Source organism: Zingiber officinale, chromosome 5A, assembly GCF_018446385.1.
Source record: "Zingiber officinale cultivar Zhangliang chromosome 5A, Zo_v1.1, whole genome shotgun sequence".
Taxonomy (NCBI): domain Eukaryota; kingdom Viridiplantae; phylum Streptophyta; class Magnoliopsida; order Zingiberales; family Zingiberaceae; genus Zingiber; species Zingiber officinale.
Window position 1 is genome coordinate 103,842,481 of NC_055994.1, and position 20,972 is coordinate 103,863,452.

Consider the following 20,972-nt stretch of genomic DNA (forward strand, 5'->3'; position numbering starts at 1 on the left):
GAACTGACGATTAACCGCTGATGAACGAATTTTAGAGGAGCTAACCCAGAACTGGCTCGGCACACTGCTGGGTTCCAGGCCCGTTTCAATTTTTGAATCAGAACCTAGTCAACGAGCACCTGGCTAGTTGACCCAGTTCCGGTCGGGCGAGTCAGGCTTAGTTGAGCATTCATCTATAATAACATTGAATATTAAATTGTCTGTACTTTTATCAGGGATCTTCCTCCGATTCGATATTTTGAATACTTCGAATAGAACACTGCACTAGTGGGAGCTTAAAAGTAGGGGGTGGCTTTGTTATTTATTAATATTCATAATTTATCAACATTGACAAACAGTGAGTAAATTTTCTATGTGACCAAGTTAGGTGGCCATGAACTTGCCTGTGCATGTTTTGCATCTTAATGGAGAAGAAACTTGGTGCGACAAAAAAGCAATGATATATAGTCCAACCTTGATCTGAACTTAAGGCATATGCCATACCTTCAACTAAATTACAAGAGCAATGTTCTCTAATTAAGATTGATTAAAAAAATAACTTATACTTCTAAATAAACTTGTTAAGAAAGTAAACAAGTTAATACAAATAAGCTCAACTCAATCCTCATTGACCTAAGGATATTTAGTGTTTGGGTTGTGCTCGCGCTACAACAAAATCTCAAACTTTTCATCCTTATTTGTGATGTTTTTTAGCATATGTACCTCTATGTGTTAATTTGTCTAATTAAATTCGCTAGCTTATTCTCGACTCTTTTATGCAACACTTCGTCTATCACTCTTGATCACCCTTCTTAAGACCACCTACTAGGAGTGTCAAAATGTTGTTTGTCATTCACAACCTTAATAAACAATAAAAACAAATATCCAGTACTGTTACCCACGTCAGTTAGAGATTTTTTAAAAAAAGTTATTAAGCAAATTCTTTGTCAGCCAACAAGTGAACACCTTTATGTGAATGAAGAATAAATGCAGCAGATAATTTCATATGATATTAATAACAGTTGACGGAAATATCGAGACAAGCATCATGATTCAAATTTATTCGGATGGGTCTAGTGACTAGCACATGAGATGTTATCATAATGAGATTTAGAGTTTGAATCTTGGTAAAACCGAGATAAATACTTCCCTTATGTGCTAGTCACTATTCCAAAGGCTAGTAATCGCCCGTAATTTACCTTCTCCGTGTTGACCTTGAGACGGATTTGACGGGGACACTGAGGGTAAGCGTATTCGATCACCTTTTGTCACAATGATTCAAATTTACTCGGATGTCTCTGAGAGACAATATCAAGATAAGTATGTTTTGCAAGAAGTATTGAAAAAAGATGGACAACATTTCATTTAAAAATATCGAGACAACATATATATATATATATATATATATATATATATATATATATATATATATATATATATATATGCTTCACCTTTAACACTTGAGTTTAACATACAAGAACTAAATATGACTAATATTTTAGTTACGTGTCGTGACTATATATTTTTCTTAATACAATAAAACATTCCCATAAAAACCATTAAATATTCTACTATGCTGCATTCTGCAAGAATTTTTTTACCTTCTATTGAGGAAATGAAGAAAAAGCTAGGAATGAAGAATTAATTTCAACTTGTGCAAAGCTGAAAGTTTCTTTTTGCCTGGCTTCTTAGGCCGCACAAGTTTAAAACATACATGAATGCGGAACTAAACTTTGGTAGAGTGTGAAAATGGCATAGTTGAGCTAGGGGACAGTTTCAGAAGCTCTGCCAAACAAGTAGATATAAGTGGAAGGTAAGAAAATCTCACCTAAATTAAATTATCATTTCAAAAAAAAATCATGCATACAAATAGAAATCATTCTCTAGTAGAGTGTGAAAATGGCATAGTTCAGCTAGGGGATAGTTTCAGAAGCTCTGTCAAACAAGTAGTCATAAGTGGAAGGTAAGACAATCTCACCTAAGTTTTGTCTTTAAGAAAATACTCTTATAAACTGTTTGAAGTCCATAATCCAAAAACTTAACACACATTGTTTCACATAGATGAATGATCTAGGAAAAGCTCATTTTAGTGTAAAAGTACAATATAATAATCTATTCATATTACCAACGTGGAACAACTAAGATACAATAATGCATCTTGAAGCTTGAAAAAGAATACTTTTTAATTGAAAGTATCAATTGATGCACAACATGCATACTCGTAATGCCCCTTGTGAATTATGCTTATAAACCTGTGGTAATTGAGCTAGTTTTGTAACGGTTTGATTATTTCTGGGAAAACTGGTCAATCTAAGCAGAAGGATAACTATTTTTTCAGCATAGTCTGGGTCGTTTTAACGACCCAATGATTCAGTTTGTGGCATAATGGGCAACAGTTATAGTTAAGTACAGGAGTAACATACTTACCTATAAACCTCAACCATTAACGGGGTAGAGAAGCCCCTTAGATGCCTTCTAACATGACATTCGAGCGAACGTATCAGAGTTCTCTAATCTGCACAATAAAAAATAATCATGTTACATGTTACGTGTTACATGTATGATACGTGAGCTATTATTGACAAGTTGTTGCCGTAAATTTGGCAAGCTGATATATTGAAAAGAAGTTTGAGCAATGTTTAATTCAGATTGAGAAGTTATAATTAAAAATTTGGTCTTCTCAATTGCAAACAAAACCAACTCAAACCAAAAAGAGAAACTAAATTTCACTCACCTTTATGAGCCAGGCTTGTAGCGATTTGTTAGTTGCAAAAATACAAGGGTTGAGGAAGGCCTGCATCACTACAAAATTTGACATGACCTCCAGGCATTTCTGGAAGCAGGACCTTTAGGCTCCTGGAGGAATCACACAGAAGCTTTTTGCTGTTTCTGGATCAATTTACCCAACTCATTTATGCACTCGAAACAATTAGGATAATTCTACTTGCATGCGATTCTTAATTGTATCAAAGCCATAGATAATTATAATAGACAAACTATAAGGAATTGGTCACATTGCTGCCAATGCAGCAAGAACAACATCTCTATTATTTGCAAACACAGTCAACAAATACAGCAGTCATAGGTGTCAATCACCTGTGTACAACTTTCAATTACTTTAACAATAAAAAATGAAGCAGCGATGCTGTCAAAGTACTTGACAAAAAACTTACTATTGTTGACAAAATAACTCAGTCCTATAATTGACCAGTGTATAATATTGTTAAGATCCATCATTTGATGCAGAAGATATCTTCGCTCGATCAGATTCAATCATTGACTTGATATAGAATTCACCTGCTTTATATGATGATCGGACCATGGGGCCAGATGCAACATAACGAAATCCCTGCCAAGCCAACGTACCAAATTGAGTTAGAAGAAAATGTAGTATAAATAGAATAAGATTAGGAAGTATTTTTTTATAATGTCCATTAGCAATCAGGGAGACAATTATAATGTGAGATCCTACCATTTCAACACCAAGAGCTCGATACTTCTCAAAAGCTTCTGGCGTTACATATTCAGAGACCGGCATATGCCTTTTTGAGGGTCTCATGTATTGACCAAACGTCATGACATCCACTCCAGCTGCTCTAACTTTCTCCATTGTGCTGATTATTTGGTCGGGTGTTTCACCACAGCCTAACATAATCGATGTCTTTGTTAGTGTGCCAGAAGGAGCATATTCTTTGGCCATTTTAAGGACATCAATTGATTGTTTGAAATTAGCACGATGGTCTCTGACTGTGTTCTGCATCTCTTCAACTGTCTCAATGTTGTGAGCAAAAACATCCAGACCAGATTTAGAAACTTTCTCCACACAATTTCGATCTCCTCGAAAATCAGGAACTGGATGCACATATTAGTTGCAAAAAGCATACTAAGTTAAGTGTAATGCATGGGAGCTACCAAAATGTTAATAAACCATACCTAAGGCTTCTACCAGAATATTAGGTTTCAATGCCTTCAATTTTTGCACAGTTTCGGTAAAATGGCCACTTCCTTGATCAGGCAAATCATCTCGATCAACACTAGTAAGTACCACATAGTCCAAACCCCAAGAAGCAATAGCTTCAGCAACATTAGAAGGTTCATTTGGATCAGGTGGAGGAGGTGTGCGTGATGTCTTAACATTACAAAACCTGAAAAGGCAACAAAACTTAAAATTGATACCACACCTTGAAACAAACACATTAATGTAGAGCTTGGGGCAAATCCCATGAGAAAACAAACTTTAAGGGTGTGTATATGTAAAATTCAAACTACATCGCAACAAAATGAGACTCAAATAAAATCATCCACCAAAGTTGCAGAGGAATTTCACATCAATGACCAACAATGTGGCTGAATAACTTGTTGAATTCTCATTTCAATTAGCTCCAAATATAAAAAAAAGGCAACCCGGTGCACAAAGCTCCCACCATGCGGGTCCCGGGGAAGGAAAGATATGCATTTTGCATATCTAAACGCATTCCAAAGGTATCTATAAAGACTAGAAGATGGGGGGAAAGCATTTTCATTTCACTTTCAAACTTGTTTCCTTTATTTTCCAGTGTGCCATTTGTTACAACTTCTCTGCAAACCTGGATCGTAAAAATGATCCAACAAACTTGCATCTGGTTTATTAAGATCTTCGCCAAGCTATGGAATGTGGAGTACAAGTTCCTCCGAAAGCAACATAAGATAACCAAATGCTGACTTAGGCAATTCTGCCAGTAATATGTGCATGCACCTAAACAAACAAACAAGCCTAGTAAAATTCAACCAAATTCAATTCCATCATCCCACATTTGTTTCAATTATTTGACATAAGATAATCATAAAGGCTTGGTTGTTGTTGTTATTATTATTTGGATCAATTACATAAATTCCATCCCTTCATTGATCATTATGCCTATATCACTATTAATATTCAAATTGATCAAATCATTTTTATTGGACATTTATGTAGTAAAACCATCTCTATCTCCAACATCTTCCACTCTTATTCATGCAACTCTTCAACGTATAGAAACAAAGAATATGTTGGTTAATTTTGAACATGCTCAAACCATCTCTACCAATTTTCTCTAGGTTTACCATCTATTGGAGCTAAACCAAATTACATTCAATTTATTAGTATCACCAAATTGTTTCTAAAATAAAATAAATATTCTAAAATTATATATGTACAATACTTAAAAAAATGAATGAACGAATTTATCACCTTGTAAATCTCTCACATGGATAATTGAAGACACGACATGAAAGTATAGATAGTTCAGATGGAGCAATTTAATCAAGATATGTTTAGCTCTATGTAGCCTTGGTTCATAGAAATACTAGGTGTTAAAAAATTAATAGTTTTATAGCAATGAGTACCAAGAATAACCAAACCTACTTCCAAGAGAAAACCTTCACATAGGTGCTAAATATAGGGTATGATCTGAAGTTCTTCTAAGTCAACACACAAATATCAGGGAGGATAATTGCTAGTAGGACAATCCAACAGGCAAATTATAATAGTGTTGTTTACAGCTCAGGTGTATGACTGGCAGATGTTAAAAAATCAAGGCCTTCTTAGATTTACAAAAAGAAAAAAATGCATATTTTCTGTTACATGTGCAAAACAAGATAGTCTTAGATGAAGCGAGATAAGAAACATAAAAAGTAAAGGAAAAGCAGCTGAAACACACAACGTCATGCTGTGTCATACGGCATGTGAAAGATAAATGATGGAAAACCTTTATTCAAAAAGAGTAGAAAATGGTAAATAACACTTCAAAATTCATGCCAAGATATATTGCCTGGGAAAGAAGAATTTGTAACACCTATATCTGTGCCTTTTCCATTCAAACCGACACAAAGCAAGTGGGGTTCTAGATGCAATACATTAGTGCCTAAATGTTGGAGCTGTTTTATAGGAGCAAATCCTGGACACTTGAATTATTACTGACATAGTTAGAGAATCAATACATGCCAAATAACAAACATAAACACTAACTCTAAATTGAGTGGAATGTAAAAGCAATCGTATACTACTGTCACTACATTAGTAAATTGGATGATAAGAAAATATCTCATAGTACATAAAAAACATGAACCAATGAAAGAACATATAGACTAAGCCAATAAACAAATAGATAGAGTGATAGATTGGTAACACTTGTTACATTAAAAATTGAATGGTAAGAAAATGTCTCATATAAATTCCAAGTGAAAGAACGTACAAATCAAAGCCAATAAACAAATAGATAGATTGGACTCAAACCAAAACGAGCAACACAACAAAATAATGACTAAGGCAAAAGAACTATCAATAATCACTCACAAAATGCTCAAGTCATTACAAACTATCAAGAATTCCATTTTAGGTATCTTATCTTTCCATTTGGTCTTTGCATTGTTCACCTATGGAAATTACCTGAACACATTTTGTATCTAATGACAAAGGACCTCTAGACGTAAGCTAAAGTTGTTTATTTAAGCACATTATAATTCACCATTCAAATTCAAGAATATCAAAAGTCAACTTTTTTTTTTTTTGGCTAATATGACAACCTTCTGCCAGAATCAGGCCCCTTTGACATGCCAATATTTTACTTTCCATGGGGTAATTTTACATCAAATTCATGTTTCCACCTCAGCTTCATTATTTTCTTTGGATGATTTTTTCATCTCAATTGTACACAAATTACTTTTTTTTTTTAAAAAAAAATAGCTGGTAGAATTAGTATGACCAATTTCAACTTACAATTAGCATGCCTCAACTGCTCCATCAACTTTTCCAATATCTGAAATGAAACCAATTTGACCCTAATTATAGTCCAATTCTTTCTCCAATCATATTGAATACATAATAATGTTACTGAATTTTGTACACAGCCAAAGTTAATTCCAAACCATTATTTCTCCAACTATTTCTTTCAACATTTTTGTTTTATCATACCTGATAAGCATGAAACTGATTTCTAAAAGGTAGAATAAATATTCTCCTTAGCATCTACTTCTTAAGCATCTACAACAAATTTTTTTTACAACTTGAAAAAAGAAAAGAAATCAAGAACCTGCATAATGTATATTCCATCTAAGAGATGTTGGTTTAATATCAAAGGAAAAAACCTTGTGTTAGCTATCCCTGAATAAACAAGATAAGCAAGCATGTTGAGTTCCGATGCTCCAGTCAAATGTATTCTGAAGAAGAAAATGCTTTGAGGTGCACCATATTTCACAATAATCAGAAAGATGGCCAGGTACAGTGTAGACAGTGATGCTTTCTATTTAGCTTACAATACTTGGTTGAAAATGATGCTGGGATCTCTTTGTGATTGGAACTGTGGTGAAATTACCATTCCTTGGCCAGAACTTTCCTAGACCTCTTTTCCTTGGCCCTTAACCCTTGAACTTCCATCTAGGTGAGTTTCACTTTTAACTGAATCTGGAACATTCTATTAATTCCTTTTCATTATGTGACACCTTAAGATCAGGCACAATTATTTATGAACATTGTGGGACAGCAAGCACTCCTAGAAAGAGGATTCAATTAAATGGCAGTAGTTAGCCATTGGGAATTTGATGACAGAGTTTACCGCCTACTATTGCCATATCTAGCTTAGAGATTGAGGTTACTATTATATCTTGAAATTTTCCTCCTGCTTTTAACTAGAGGCCACTTTCCAATTAAGTTAAGTCCCATCCAACGAGATTTAAGTTCAGTCCAATCAGTTCTAGCTGCAAAACTCATAAGAAAGACATGCATCACCAGTTATCTGTCTACTTGACCACCTTGTCCTCTTGGACTTTGTTTCCCATCTCAAGATCCTGACATACTCAGCATTTGCACCCACATCACAGCTGAAGGAGCTCATGTTATAACTCTAGTAGATGTGAAAAAGCTGGGCTTGCTATGGTTTGGGCATGGTACATATTGCTTCAAACAAAAATTATGTTCACAAGTACTTCGCTGCTCATTCAGAATTTCTTACATGATGTAACTCGGCTGAATGCTTTATTGGATCCTCATAGAATAGTGGTTGGTATGTTTTCCCCCCTTTTGGCGGTGGGAAGTATTATAGAGCAGGACATGAATTGAAAATTTAACTAATAGAACAAGGGTATGATTTGAAAATTTAAGCAACTTTATCTTTAAACATAAGAGGAGAAAATTTTCAAAGAGAATGAAGAGAAATGAGGGGCAAACAGATAAGAACTAGACCTGCAGCCGCGAGTACAAGTATCCCCAAGGATCATAATGGTGGCTGTGGCGGTTCCAGTCTCGCCTCCTGCCCAGCACTCACCAAGGTTAGGGCACCTCGCCTCCTCGCACACGGTGTGTAGCTTGAGCTCCCGGAGCTTGGACTTAATGGCGGCGTACTTGGCGCCCCCAGGAATGGTCTCTTTCATCCATTTAGGCTTGGGAATCGGGCGCTTCTTTGTCCCCACTTCGACAGAGTAGACAAAGTCGGAAAGGGAGAGGGATTCATCTGCTAGCCGACGGCGGAGATCTAAGAGCGTCCGTGCAGGCGGCGGGGGTTGGTGGGAAACTACGGTTTGGACCACGGGGTCGGATGCGGAGGAAGAGTGAAGCCGGAACGCTCGCAAGACAGAAACAGATCGGGCAGAGATGTTGCCGAAGAGGTGGACGAGATGCCGTCCCATCGTCCCTCTCTGTTCTTGATTTCGTAGATATCGTCCGACAGGCGGACCGCCGGAGACGAGGCGGCGAGAGGCGACGCCACTTTTCTAGATGAACTCCATAGGGACTAGAGAGAGCAAGGAAGAGGGAGTTGAGGTGGTCGCCGACGGAGCAAGCGGTGGAAGACGAGGCGGAGAGGCCGCGTATGAGGTAGGAGAAGATCAGATCGCAAAGGAAGGCACAAGTGACCTGAAAATTTTCTATTTTTAATTTAAAATTTCAGTGTGTAATAAGTAGAGATTTGATATGCTGAGCGACACTTTGTGTGCGATCGTGAACAAAATCTGACGTGAGTTATCTGACGTGGTCAAAATCTATTTTTTTTTAATCTCTCTCATCTGCATGCAACAACTTTTCTCTTTTTTTTTAAAAAAAAAAAATTAAAATGCAATAGCTGCTACAACAATGCAGTAGCTACTACAATGATACAGTAGTTGCTACAACGGTGTAGAAGCCGGTACAAAGGTGCAGAAGCCACTACAACGGTGCAGTAGCTGCTACAACAGTGCAGAAGCTGCTACAATGGTGGAGCAGCTGCTACAACGGTGTAGTAGCTGCTACAACTGTGCAGAAGCTGTTATAATGGTGCAGTAGCTACTACAACATAGTAGTTTCACAATAACACTATTGGTTGCTACTCAGAATACCGTCCTAGTTCCCCTATACAAAAATTTGTACAAGCATAGAACTATCCTAGCTACTCATGTGCTCTACTAAAGTTAAATTTGGATTGCAAACGATACTTAACATTATTAATCCAAATTTTCCTTTAGAAGTTAAACTTGGATTGAGAACGAAACTTAACATTCTAACTCCAAGTTCAACCGATGTGATCTTTCTAAGTTAAACCATATTACAAAAGTTATCAAATATCTATTTCAAAGATCGGCTTCCAAGTTAAACATGGCGAGGCACTAGGCCTTCTTGGGTATGAGATCATCCACCACTTCCTAGACAAAGCCTCACAAAGAAATCGGATATTTAACTTCTTATAGTAAACTAGGTATAACTATAGAGACCTCAATAGAAACACATTATCGAAACATGAAATCGAAAAATAAAATCGATAACAAAAACGATAACTAAAACCGATAACCTCTTGTGTTTGGTTTTTCAAGATCTATACAAAAGATGAACTAGTTATGATGCAGAAACTAATAACTAGTTATACATTTTGTAACTTATAGACCTCTTGATCTTCTATTGTATTCCTCTCCTTCTCTTGGGCGTCGTGTGGGCGACGATCTTCCAAGATGAAATCCACTCAAGCTTCTTCCAAGGCTTCCAAGATCCGACCACCAACTAACCTCCAAGGGATGCTAGACAATAGAGTTTCCTTCTCTTCTTCTTCTCCTTCAAGCAACTGACCACCAAGAGGTCTCCCATAATTGATGTCGTCGGCCTCCAAGGAAGAAAATGAAAGGAGAAGAAAAAAGGAACAAGGGTCGGCCACCAAGGATTGGAAGAGAGGAATAGAAGATGTGTTATAAGGTGAGGCACCCCTCCTTCTCTTTTATAATCCTTGGTCTTTACAAAAAAGGAAATTTTTATAACAAAAAATAAAACTTCCTTTTTATCATGACATGGTCGGACACAAGCTTGTGCTCCAAACAAGGAAATATTTTAAACAAAATTAAAACCTCTCTTTTAAAATTTCTTCTGTGGATAGTTATAAAAGGAATGATTTATAAATTAAAATCTCTCTCTTTTAAATCCTTTTATGGATATCTATAAAAGAAAAGATTTAAAATAAAACATGATTACAAAAAGGAAAGTTTTATAACAAAAATTAAAATCTTTCTTTCACATTATAGATATCTACAAATAAGGAAAGATTTCAAATATCTCTTTTATTCCTTTGTAGAAGAAAGATTTTAAAATTTAAAACTCTTTTTTAAAACCATCATAAAAGGAAAATTTTTAACAAAATAAAAACTCTTTTTATTTCCTATTGTGACCAATCTAAAAAAATTAAAGTTTTATATTAAAATCATCCTTTTAAATCCTTTTTATGGATTTCTATAAAAGGAAAGATTTTTCAAAAAATAAAACTTCCTTCTCTTCTTGTGTGTGGCCGACCCCTTGCTTGGGCATCAAGCAAGGCTTGACCGACCCTAGCTTGGGCTCTAAACTTAGCTTGGCCGACCCCTTGCTTGGTCTCCAAGCAAGGCTTGGTCGACCCTAGCTTGGGCCTTAAGAAGCTAGACTTTTTGGTGGATATAAGACTTTATATAAGAGGCTACAATAGGGACCTATAGGAGGAATTGATTTTGGTCTCCCGATGAGCTTGAGCTTCCCGTGTTCGCCCCGAACACCCAACTCAAGTTTATCAATAATAACTCATACCACTAAAGAGTTATTATTGCACTACCGCACCAATCCCATATTACAATATGGGCTCCTTCTTATTATGAGTGTGTTAGTCTCCCTGTGTTTAAGATATTTAATGCTCACTAATTAAATAAGTTACTGACAACTCACTTAATTAATATCTAGCTCCAAGAGTAGTACCACTTAACCTTATCGTCATGTCAGACTAAGTCCACCTACAGGGTTTACATGACAATCCTTATGAGCTCCTCAAGGGGACATCATCAACCTAGATTACTAGGACACAATTTCATTCTATAATCAACAACACACCATATAAATAATATTATTTCCCAACTTATCGGGCCTATTGATTTAATGAACTAAATTACACCCTTTGATAAATTAAAAAAATAAATATTAAGTATACGTGCTTGTTATTATATCATGATTAAAAATACACACTTCCATAATAACATAGGTTTTACTCTTTTATATAGTCAGTATAAAAAGAAACTACCTCAAATGGTCCTGCTCAATACACTTATAGTGTACTAGTGTAATTTTATAGTCAAGATAAACTAATATCAAATTATACTACAACTATTCTAATGGTTTGTCCCATTCCATCTTGGTTGTAAGCTACTATTTATAATTTATAAGAAACTGATAACATGATCTTCTGTGTGTCTCCTCACACCATGTTATCTATAATATAAATTAAATGGACAACTACACTTAGCATAAATGTAGACATTTGACCAATGTGATTCTTATTTCAAAATAAAAGTTTATACAAAAAGCTAGACTTTTAGTATATACTCTAACAATCTTCCACTTATACTAAAAGACTATTGTAACGACCCAGCCCTTTGGCCTCTTGGGCGGCCCTTGTGGCGGCCCAACTGACGGCCCTTATGTCGTCGGCCCATTTGACGACCTCTCATGTCGTCGACCGACGACCCTTTGGCCGTGTCGTTACATTAGAGTTTATGACTCCTGTGAACCAAGGGCGATGATCTCATTTGGCTACCAGGATTCATAAACTCTAATACTTAAGCCTGGAGGTTTAGAGTTCGAATCCTGGCGGAGGCAAAAATCCACTGCCATGGGTGGAAAGACCTAGTGAGTGAGGTCAAAGGGTCGGGCCGTTATAATAAAAAGGCGCCTTTTATTGTAACGACCCGACCCTCTTGGCCCATTTGGCGGCCCATTTGGCGACCCTCGGGTCGTCGACCGTCGGCCCTTATGTCGTCGGCCCATTTGGCGACCTCTCATGTCGTCGACCGACGACCCTTGGCCGTGCCGTTACTCACTAGGACTTTCCACCCCTGGCAGTGGATATTTGCCTCCCCCAGGATTCGAACTATAAACCTCTAGGCTTAAGTATTAGAGTTTATGAATTTTGGTAACCAAGTGAGATGATCTCACTTGGTTACCAGGATTCATAAACTCTAATACTTAAGCCTGGAGGTTTAGAGTTCGAATCCTGGAGGAGGCAAAAATCGTCGGTCGACGACATTAGAGGTCGCCAAATGGGCCGACGGCATAAGGGTCGCCAGTGGGCCGTCGCAAGGGTCGCCCAAGAGGCCAAAGGGTCGGGTCGTTACAACTATGCTGCCATAAATGTTGTCATACATCTGATTCTCATCCCCTCAACATGTCGATCAAAAGCTTTCGCCAGAAGGGCCTTAGTGAAAGGATCTGCCAGGTTATCTGCTGATGCAATCTTGGCGACAACAACTTCTCCTCACTTTACGATGTCTCGTATCAGACAGTACTTGCACTCAATGTGTTTACTCGCCTTATGGGCTCGTGGTTCCTTCGAGTTTGCTATTGCATCGCTATTATCACAATAAATTGTGATGATTTTAGGCAAGCCAGGAATCACATCTAAGTCCATTAAAAAGTTCTTGAGCCACACAACTTCTTTGGCAGCCTCGGAGGCTGCCACATACTCAACTTCCATGGTTGAGCCAAAAACGCATTTATACTTAACACTTCTCCATGTTATGGCTCCACCTCCTAAAGTAAACACATAGCCTGATGTAGACTTATTATTGTCCCTATCTGATTGGAAGTTTGAATCCGTGTAACCCATAGGAAGTAAATCATCTGCTTGGTAAACCAGCATATAATCTGTAGTCCTTCTCAAGTACTTCAATATATGCTATACGACAGTCCAATGTCCCTGTCCTGGATTACTTTGATATCTGCTAACCATGCACACGACAAAATAGATATCTGGTCTCGTGCATAACATAGCATGCATTAGGCTTCCTACAGCTGAAGCATAAGGAACTGCCTTCATTTCTTCTATCTCTTTTGATGTCTTTGGAGACATCTCTTTAGATAAAGATACTCCATGCCGAAAAGGTAAAAAATCTTTCTTGGAGTCTTGCATGCTAAAGCGAGCTAGGATTGTATCGATATATGAAACTTGGGATAAACACAACATTCTTTTCTTGTGATCCCTTATTATTTTGATCCCGAGAATATGTGCGCATTCTCCCAAGTCATTCATATCGAATTGCTTGGACAACCATACCCTTCTGACAACACTTTGATATTGTTTCCAACTAACAAAATGTCATCTACGTATAGTACAAGAAATACCACCACGTTTCCATCACACTTCTTGTATACACAAGACTCATCCGGACACTGAATAAATCCATAAGACTAGATTACTTCATTAAACCGGATGTCCCAAGACCTAGAAGCTTGCTTCAGTCCATAAATAGACCGATTGAGCTTACAAACAAGATTCTCTTTGCCCTTTGCAATAAACCCCTCTGGTTGCTTCATATGGATGTTTTCTTCAAAACTTCCGTTAAGGAAAGTTGTCTTGACATCCATTTGCCAAACCTCATAATCCATATGAGCATTAATAGATAAGAGTATCCGAATAGACTTAAGCATAGCTACTGGCGAAAAGGTTTCCTCATAATCGATTCCCTTTTTCTGAGTATACCCTTTTACAACAAGCCTTGCTTTGAAGGTTTCCACCTTCCCATCTGCCCCTCTTTTTCTTTTGTAGATCCATTTATATCCAATAACTTTTACACTATTTGATGGCTCTACTAGCTCCCAGACTTTGTTAGAATACATAGATTTTATTTCTGAATCCATTGCTCTTTGCCAAGATGCTGCATCTTTATCTTGGAGCGCTTCGTCATATGTTCAGGGATCAGGTTCATATTTACCTTGGATCAAGTCCGAAAATTCTCCCAAAAACATGAATCTTTCATGTTTACCTGGGATCAAGTCCGAAGACTCTCCCAAAAACATGAATATTTCAGGTTGCCTCACAACCCTCCTACTACGTCGAGGCACTGTCTATAGTTGTGTATCATTTGTGATACATGTTGCAGTTTCTTGTGATATTTCATCTTGCATTGTTGGTACTAAAGTAGGCGTGTCCTCTCTCATTTCTTCTAGAATAATTTCACTCATGGGCTTGTGGTTCATTACATAGTACTCTTCTAAAAATCGGGCATTAGTACTAATAATGACCTTATGATCTTTAGGACTATAAAACAAACCACCTTTCATTCCTTTAGAATAACCTATAAACAACCGAACTTCTATACGAGATTCCAACTTATCAGCATCTCCTTTCAGCACATGTACTGGACTATCCCAAATCCGAATATGACTTAGATTAGGCTTACGTCCATTCTACAATTCTGAGGGAGTAGAGGGTACTGATTTAGACGGTACCAAGTTCAGAATGTATACTGCTGTTTCTAAAGCATATCCCCAAAACGAATTTGGTAATTCTGAATAACTCATCATCGATCTAACCATTTCCATAAGAGTCCTATTCCTTCATTCTGTCACACCATTCTGTTGGGGTGTACCAGGTGCAGACAATTGGGATTGAATCCCAACCTTTGATAAGTAATTCCTAAACTCTCCTGAGAGGTACTCGCCACCACGATCTGACCGTAGTGTCTTGATACTTTTTCCATGACGTTTTTCCACATCAGCCTTGTACTCTTTGAACTTATCAAAGCACTCAGACTTGTGGTGCATCAAGTAAATGTATCCATATCTCGAATAGTCGTCTATAAAAGAGACAAAATATTCAAAACCACCTCTCGCCTGGATAATCATAGGTCCACACAAATCAGAATGAACCAATTCCAGCACATCTTTTGCTCTATACCCCTTGACCTTAAAAGGTCTCTTGGTCATTTTCCCTTTCAAGCAAGATTCACAAGTTGAAAAGTTTTTTAACACTAATGAACCCAAGAGTCCATCGGCTATTAGCCTTTGAATCCTACTCAAGTTAATATGACCAAGTCTTAGATGCCAAAGATATGTTTGATTTATTTTTGAAGGTTCCTTTCTCTTATTAGATTTAGAGGATGTGCTATTAATTTCCATTTATTGTTTTGCGAGAGTTATTGGATTTAGAGTATACAAATTGTCAATTAATGTACCAAAACAGATAATAACCCTATTTTTCTTGATAACCACTTTGTCATCAAAAGAAACAACATATCCATCCAAAAATAGTTTAGAAACTGAAATTAAATTATTTCTAAAACTTGGTATATAAAGATAATTTCTCAAAATCAAAGTTCTATTCCTATCAAATGATAAGTAGACATCTCCCACTGCAACAACCGTCACTTTCGTAGCATTGCCCATGTAGACACTTATCTCTCCCTCATATAGTCGTCGGGTTTCCTGGAACCCCTATAATGTATTGCAGACATGATCAGTGGCTCCTGTATCTACACGACCCCTGCCTTCTCCCTCTCGGGTTGACTCACATGACTGTGACAATTGGCATGGCCATATCCTTCTCCTCCTTGGCTATCCTTGCACAACCGTGTCTGGGACACAACCTCACCAGCTTCCTTCTTTGGAAGCAGCACACGAACGTGTCAGATGACACGACTAGTGCATGCTTCTGTGCTGGTTTCTTCACACGACTGTGTGTGAGACACGACCAAGGACTCTCCTCCTCTAGATTCTTCACACGGCTGTGTTTGGGACACGACCACACACCTTTTCTTCTCTAGAGACTCTACACGGCCGTGTCATGTAGAGACGGCCCAAGCATCTCCCTTTTCTGCAGCATATGCCTGGTCGTGTACAGCACACATCCATGCTCTGTTTTGCTCCACTTGATGATTCTTTTCCTTTCTTGCTTCTCCAATACTTCCATGCCCATGAAGAAATCATGGTCAGCTCATGGAAGTGAAATTTCAACCTGAAAATAAAGCAAAAACAAAGTAAAAACACTACTAATGAAAAATAGAAACATGGAATGAAACTAACTAAAAAGAACCCTTGGGTTGCCTCCCAAGAAGCGCTTGTTTAAGGTCTTTATCTTGACCAATCTTAATCACTCTTCTCTTTTTCTAGCCTTTGGAGGGCAGACATATTTGCCATTTTTGTTGGGAGGTCTTCTCCCAACATCTTCCACCACAATATTTTCTTCATTTGGTGGCCTCCCATGAGGATGGAAGTTCCATTCCTCCAGTTTGTAAATGCTTGCCCTGCTACAAGCATTCAAAAGAGAAGAGACATGGTTAGAGGCATTAGATAAATCATATTCCAACCGTTCCTTACCAATTACCAAAGAAAGTTTATGATTTTTAACATCTATGATAGCTCCAACTGTAGCAAGGAATGGTCTTCCCAATATGATAGGAATTTTTGGATCCTCCTCCATGTCTAATACCATAAAATTGGTGGAAATTATACTCCCACCTACTTCTACTGGTACATCTTCTATAATACCCAAAGGGTACCTACAGGACTGATCAACAAGTTGTAGTGCCATAATAGTAAGTTTAAAGTTTTTGAGACCTAATTTATTACAAATAGAATAAGGAATGAGGCTAACACTTGCCCCTAAATCACAAAAAGCTTTCTCAATAAATTCAGTTCCTATGTTGCAAGGAATATAGAAGCTTCCAGGATCTTTCAACTTTAGGGAAGTGTTCTTTTCCAAAAGAGCACTACATTCCTCTATAAGTGCAATGGTCTCTATGTCTCCTTTCCTTCTTTTGTTCGACATGATGTCCTTCAATAATTTGGCAAACTTGGGCATTTGGAGAATTGCATCAATAAGTGGTACTTCGACACATATTTCTTTTAACTTATCCAAGAATTTACCAAACTCTTCATCCTTCTTTAACATAATAAGTCTTTGAGGAAAAGGGACTGCTATACTTTGATGGTTGAGTGGAAGAGTCTCTTCAACCTTAGTGGTACTCTCCTCATTATCTTGAATATGATTTGGTGTTGGAGGAGAGAGCTCTTCTTCAGTGTGCATCCCTTTTAGAGCAGTCACTTGGGGATCTCCCAAGGTTCGTCCGCTCCTAAGCTCAATTCTATTGCAGTGCTCTATGGAATTGACATCAGGCTTGCCAGGTAGTTGTCCTGGTGCTCTAGAAGATGAGGAAGCTAATTGGGCAATCTGGCTATCCAGAATCTTTTGATGCTTATCAGAATTATCCATTCTCTGTGTAAGTTTCAAAATGTTCTGCTTCATTTCATTCTGATTGGAAATAATTTCTTCAAACATCTTTTCAATTTTAGACATAGGAAAGCCTTGAGAAGATTGTTGCTGAAAATTCTGTTAGTTAGAGCCCGAGAGCCAATCATTTGATGATTGTATGGACTCATTGTATCATACTCTTGTATATTAATAAATGCATTTGTTTGGTTATTATACTTATTTGTATTAGTGCCAAATAGACTAAGTATAATAGCGTCCTTGAGTAGAAGGTTCATACCTATATCAATCGATTAGTTGAATCGATAGTAAGATGATATAGGGAACACTACTCTAAATCATTCCTAGTCGAGTATTAACATTCAGGGACAATGTTAATACAATAAGACTAGCATGTAGGTCAGCTCGATGACTTGATCTCACAAGTCATGGATATAGAGATATCAAGCTGACACATGGGTATGCATTAGAGAATGTATACTGAATGACCCGCCATGAGAAAGTATCATGGATCGTTATATGAGTGTCATATACTTTCTCATGTGGCTATTAGTATGACTATTAGTCCTTTGACCTGAAGTCACCATGGATCCCTACATAAGGAGTTATGTACTTTGATTTCGTCAAACGTCACCCGTAACAGGGTGGACTATAAAGGCGATTACTGAGTATGTAACAAATTATGCAGAGGGATGTGAGTGATGTAGATGGGATCTATCCCTCTCATATGACGGGAGCGACATCAATATTCTTGATAGAGTTAGACCACGAAGTGCATGGCCATGCCCAAATGAGTCAACATTAGATGTTGAGCTCATTTGATCGAGTGAGTCTACTTGGAGTTCAAGATTTAGATTGATTAGAGGATGACACGGTCTATGCCTCACATTGATCAATCTAGATGTCTAGGATAGAAGGACAATGTCACATATTGTGAGGAGTCACAATTAGTAGTCACAAGGTGATGTTGGATCTCAACATTCTTATAACTTGGGTAGTAATGATGTGTTGCTAGATACCGCTCATTACTTATGCTCCTAAATGAGTTTAGGGGCATTGCCAACGTTACAAGAACCTATAGGGTCACACACTTAGGACATTTAGATGGAGATTTGGTTCATATGATGAACCAAGAGGATTAGATTCATTTGATGAATCAAATTGGATTAAGAGTAATCCAAATTGGGCTAATTGAGTTAGACTCAAGTTGATTCATGTATTTAATGAGTCTAATTTAGATTATGACTCATTAGATCAATTTAATTTAATGAATTAGATTCATTATATTAAGTTGGCTTGAATCAAATGGTTAGATTAGATCAACCATGAGAGAGATTGAGTCAAGTTTGACTTGACTAGAGAGGAAGAGGAAGAGTCAAGTTTGACTTGACTCTTTGCCACATCATGAGTGAGGTGGCAAGATGTGGACCAATAGTGTTGTTCCACATCATCTTGCTTTGCCACCTCATGGAGGTTACAAGCCTCCATTGCATTTAATGTGGGTTGGCCACATTAAATGAGTGGAGGTTACTCATTTGCCACATCATTGTGAGGTGGCAAGATGTGGACCAATGGTAATGATCCACATCTTCATGATGTGCCACATCATAGGAGTTACACAACACCTCTTAATGACCTCCACTTAATTGTAATTAAGTGGAAATGGGGGTTACACAACAAAATGTGGCCGGCCACTTTAGTGAGGGGAATGAAATGAATTTTTGATTCAAGCCTCATTTACTCCTTTCTTCTTCCTCAAGCTCTCCCTCTCCCTCTCCTCCTTGCTTGGACGAATCTTACCAAGGTGCTAGCACACCTTTGTGTGAGGTTTTTCTCCGCCTACGTGTCCGTGTGGATACTTCTAGAGGACCGGCGCTTGACGGTCTAGAGATCCGGCAACTCCTTGGACGAGCGGGAACGCGAAAGGGCACGCAACAAGGGTAAAGCTCTTAATATGTAGATCTAGGAGTAGATCTAAAAGGTTTTTCAAACTCGTACTCGTATTTATCGTTCGGTTTTCCTTGCACGGATCCGTTGGCCTTGGGTGATTCGGGGTTTCCGCGACGCGAAAAGCGGTTTTCGCGGCCCAAAGAACCCAACAATGGTATCAGAGCCACGTGCAAGGCTTGTACGAGTTTGATTTTTGGTTTTATGAAAACTAAAGTTTCTGTAATTTTCTGTAAAATTATGATTTTATTGTTTTTATGGGTAATTTTTCCGTAGAAGCGAAGCACAAGTGTCTCAGCACTTGTAGGCTTCGGCTACTTGAAAGATTTTCCCAAAACGGCTTCGTTTTGCCCCAAATCCGTTTGGGACAGTGGGCTTGGGTGCCATTAGATCACAAAGGAGCAACTCACGATGGTTAGATCGTGGGTAGGGGTACTGTCCCTAACCCCGCAAGGGGATTTGTTCTGCGATCGCACCCGAAATCGCTAAAAACGAACCCGCCGGGAAGATTTTTCCGAAACGGCAATGTCTCGGCCCAAATCGTTTTGGGACAGCGGGTTTAGGCACTGTTGGATCGCAAAGGAACCCTCGCGATGGTTAGATCGCGGGTAGGGGTGCTGCCCCTGGCCCCGCAAGGGGATCCGTTCCGCGATTGCGCCCGAAACCGCTAAACGGGTCCGCCGGAAAATTTTACTCGTAAAAATTGTAAAAATTAATTTTAAAATTATAGAAAATTATGAAAATATATAATTTTGAATTATATATTAATTTTGTGATAGTCATGGCCCAAAAACCTAATGTGATTGGATTGTGTTGTAATTCATAATACGGCCTGCGTGCCGTTATGTGTTTGCGAGTGTTGTATTATATTCGCGACCTGCGCGTCGTGCCTTCTCTTATATTCTTGTTGTAAATTAGATTTAGACTCGAATGTAACTCGAGTTTCAAATTGTAATGTACAAATTGGAGCAGTGGAGGGTCCACACGAGACGGAGTTCCGAGGCGGGCACGAGCAACACAAGGTGGTCAAAGGGAGGAGCTTGGAGAAGCTGTTGACCCTAGGTTGACCATTCGATCTTCACATTGGCTTGAGAAGATCGTAGTAGGGCCATGACTAAATCACAAATAGATTAATTAGTTAATTGCTTATGTATATGATGCATGTTTAATAAGTAATTAATTAATTAGTGCCTTACGATTAGATTAGATCTAAGTCGTGCACATGATGCACCCTTGCGATTAGATTAGATCTAAGTCGTGCACAAGATGCATCCTTTTCAATTAGATTAGATCTTGATCGAACCAACTCTAATGCCTAACCGTGCCGTGATACCTATCACTACCTCGATCACATGTATTGTTGAATCTGCCAAAGCAGAGCAATACATATTATCTTGGTAGGGTACGGAGGGACAATCTTGGTCCCGCCTATCAACGCATGGGTGAATATAAACTCAATTAGATTGAGTATTCCCAGTTGCTCAGTTAGATCGAGTCAACTATAGACATTCTTCCAACGGTTGGAAAAGATAGGTCAAAATCACATCTATATTAACTCTCGGGCGTATTAGCCAAAGC

At 38.0% G+C, this 20,972-nt stretch overlaps 1 protein-coding gene across 2 annotated transcripts; it reads right to left on the reverse strand.

Moving 5' to 3' along the window:
- Positions 1-2,985: 2,985 nt before the first annotated feature.
- LOC121981295 (lipoyl synthase 1, mitochondrial-like) lies at positions 2,986-8,852 on the reverse strand. Of its 2 annotated transcripts, XR_006111793.1 has the most exons (5): positions 8,177-8,852; positions 3,913-4,124; positions 3,452-3,831; positions 3,153-3,328; positions 2,986-3,075 (listed from the first exon to the last, which is right to left on the reverse strand). XR_006111793.1 is itself a non-coding variant. In XM_042533742.1 (4 exons), the coding sequence occupies exons 1-4, from the start codon at positions 8,617-8,619 to the stop codon at positions 3,203-3,205; spliced, it is 1,161 nt and encodes a 386-aa protein (XP_042389676.1). In that variant the 5' UTR covers positions 8,620-8,852; the 3' UTR covers positions 2,986-3,202. The 2 variants fall into 2 exon arrangements, 1 of the variants encoding a protein (XP_042389676.1); XM_042533742.1 differs by having other exon boundaries at positions 2,986-3,328.
- Positions 8,853-20,972: the final 12,120 nt, after the last annotated feature.

Excerpts from the sequence above, each read along its gene's own strand:
- LOC121981295 (XM_042533742.1), bottom strand. The coding sequence starts at position 8,619 with ATGGGACGGCATCTCGTCCACCTCTTCGGCAACATCTCTGCCCGATCT. Across the intron at positions 3,832-3,912 it reads TATTCTGGTAGAAGCCTTAG|TTCCTGATTTTCGAGGAGAT; the intron begins GTATGGTTTATT and ends ATGTGCATCCAG. Across the intron at positions 3,329-3,451 it reads GAGCTCTTGGTGTTGAAATG|GGATTTCGTTATGTTGCATC; the intron begins GTAGGATCTCAC and ends TTGGCTTGGCAG.